The sequence below is a fragment of the Alligator sinensis genome, unplaced genomic scaffold, assembly GCF_000455745.1.
Source record: "Alligator sinensis unplaced genomic scaffold, ASM45574v1 scaffold987_1, whole genome shotgun sequence".
In the NCBI taxonomy this organism is placed as follows: domain Eukaryota; kingdom Metazoa; phylum Chordata; order Crocodylia; family Alligatoridae; genus Alligator; species Alligator sinensis.
Window position 1 is genome coordinate 613859 of NW_005842574.1, and position 1331 is coordinate 615189.

The 1331-nt window shown below is 70.8% G+C and overlaps 1 protein-coding gene across 1 annotated transcript in view; it reads left to right on the forward strand.

The window, feature by feature from the left end:
• The window catches only part of LOC102376562 (plectin), a 27531-nt gene that overhangs the window by 15593 nt on the left and 10607 nt on the right, over positions 1-1331 (forward strand). Inside the window, exon 22 of the mRNA XM_025214248.1 lies at positions 16-1328. Within this exon, the coding sequence (XP_025070033.1) occupies positions 16-1328 (1313 nt within the window). The remainder of the gene's footprint in view (positions 1-15; positions 1329-1331) is intronic.

Consider the following 1331-nt stretch of genomic DNA (forward strand, 5'->3'; position numbering starts at 1 on the left):
CTCTTCCCCCTCCGGAAGGCGGCCGAGAAGCTGAAGGAGGAGGAGCGGAGGCGGCTGGCGGAGGTGGAGGCACAGCTGGAGAAGCAGAAGCAGCTGGCCGAGGCCCACGCCAAGGCCAAGGCGCAGGCAGAGAAGGAGGCGCGGGAGCTGCAGCGCCGCATGCAGGAGGAGGTGACGCGGCGGGAGGTGGTGGCCGTGGACGCCGAGCACCAGAAGCAAAACATCCAGCAGGAGCTGACGCAGCTCAAGCAGAACTCGGACCAGCAGATCCGGTCCAAGGTGAAGCTGATCGAGGAGGCCGAGCACAGCCGGCAGCGGGTGGAGGAGGAGATCCGCCTCATCCGCCTGCAGCTGGACAGCACGGAGCGGCAGCGGGCCGGCGCCGAGACCGAGCTGCAGGCGCTGCGGGCCCAGGCCGAGGAGGCCGAGCGGCAGAAGCGGCAGGCGCAGGAGGAGGCCGAGCGCCTGCGCAAGCAGGTGAAGGATGAGACGCAGAAGAAGCGGGAGGCGGAGGAGGAGCTGCGGCGCAAGGTGCAGGCCGAGGAGGCCGCGGCCCGCGAGAAGCAGCGAGCCAGGGCCGACCTGGAGCAGCTGCGGCTGCAGGCGGAGGAGGCCGAGCGGCGCATGCGGCAGGCGGAGCTGGAGAAGGAGCGGCAGATCCAGGTGGCGCAGGACGTGGCGCAGAAGAGCGCCGCGGCCGAGCTGCAGAGCAAGCGCCTGAGCTTCGCCGAGAAGACGGCGCAGCTGGAGATGTCGCTGCAGCAGGAGCACAGCGTCGTGACCCAGCTGCAGGAGGAGGCCGAGCACCTCAAGCGGCAGCAGCTGGACGCCGAGCGCAGCCGCGAGGAGGCGGAGAAGGAGCTGGAGAAGTGGCGGCAGAAGGCCAACGAGGCGCTGCGGCTGCGGCTGCAGGCCGAGGAGGTGGCGCACAAGAAGGCGCTGGCGCAGGAGGAGGCCGAGAAGCAGAAGGAGGACGCGGAGCGCGAGGCGCGCCGGCGGGCCAAGGCGGAGGAGTCGGCCCTGCGGCAGAAGGAGCAGGCCGAGGAGGAGCTGGACAAGCAGCGCAAGCTGGCCGAGGGCACGGCCCAGCAGAAGCTGCTGGCCGAGCAGGAGCTGATCCGGCTGAAGGCCGAGATGGAGAACGGGGAGCAGCAGCGCCTGCTCCTGGAGGAGGAGCTGTCCCGCCTCAAGGCCGAGGTGGGCCAGGCGCTGCAGCGGCGCCAGGAGCTGGAGGAGGAGCTGGCCAAGCTGCGGGCCGAGATGGAGGTGCTGCTGCGGAGCAAGGCCAAGGCCGAGGAGGAGTCCCGCTCCTCCAGCCAGGAGTCCAAGCA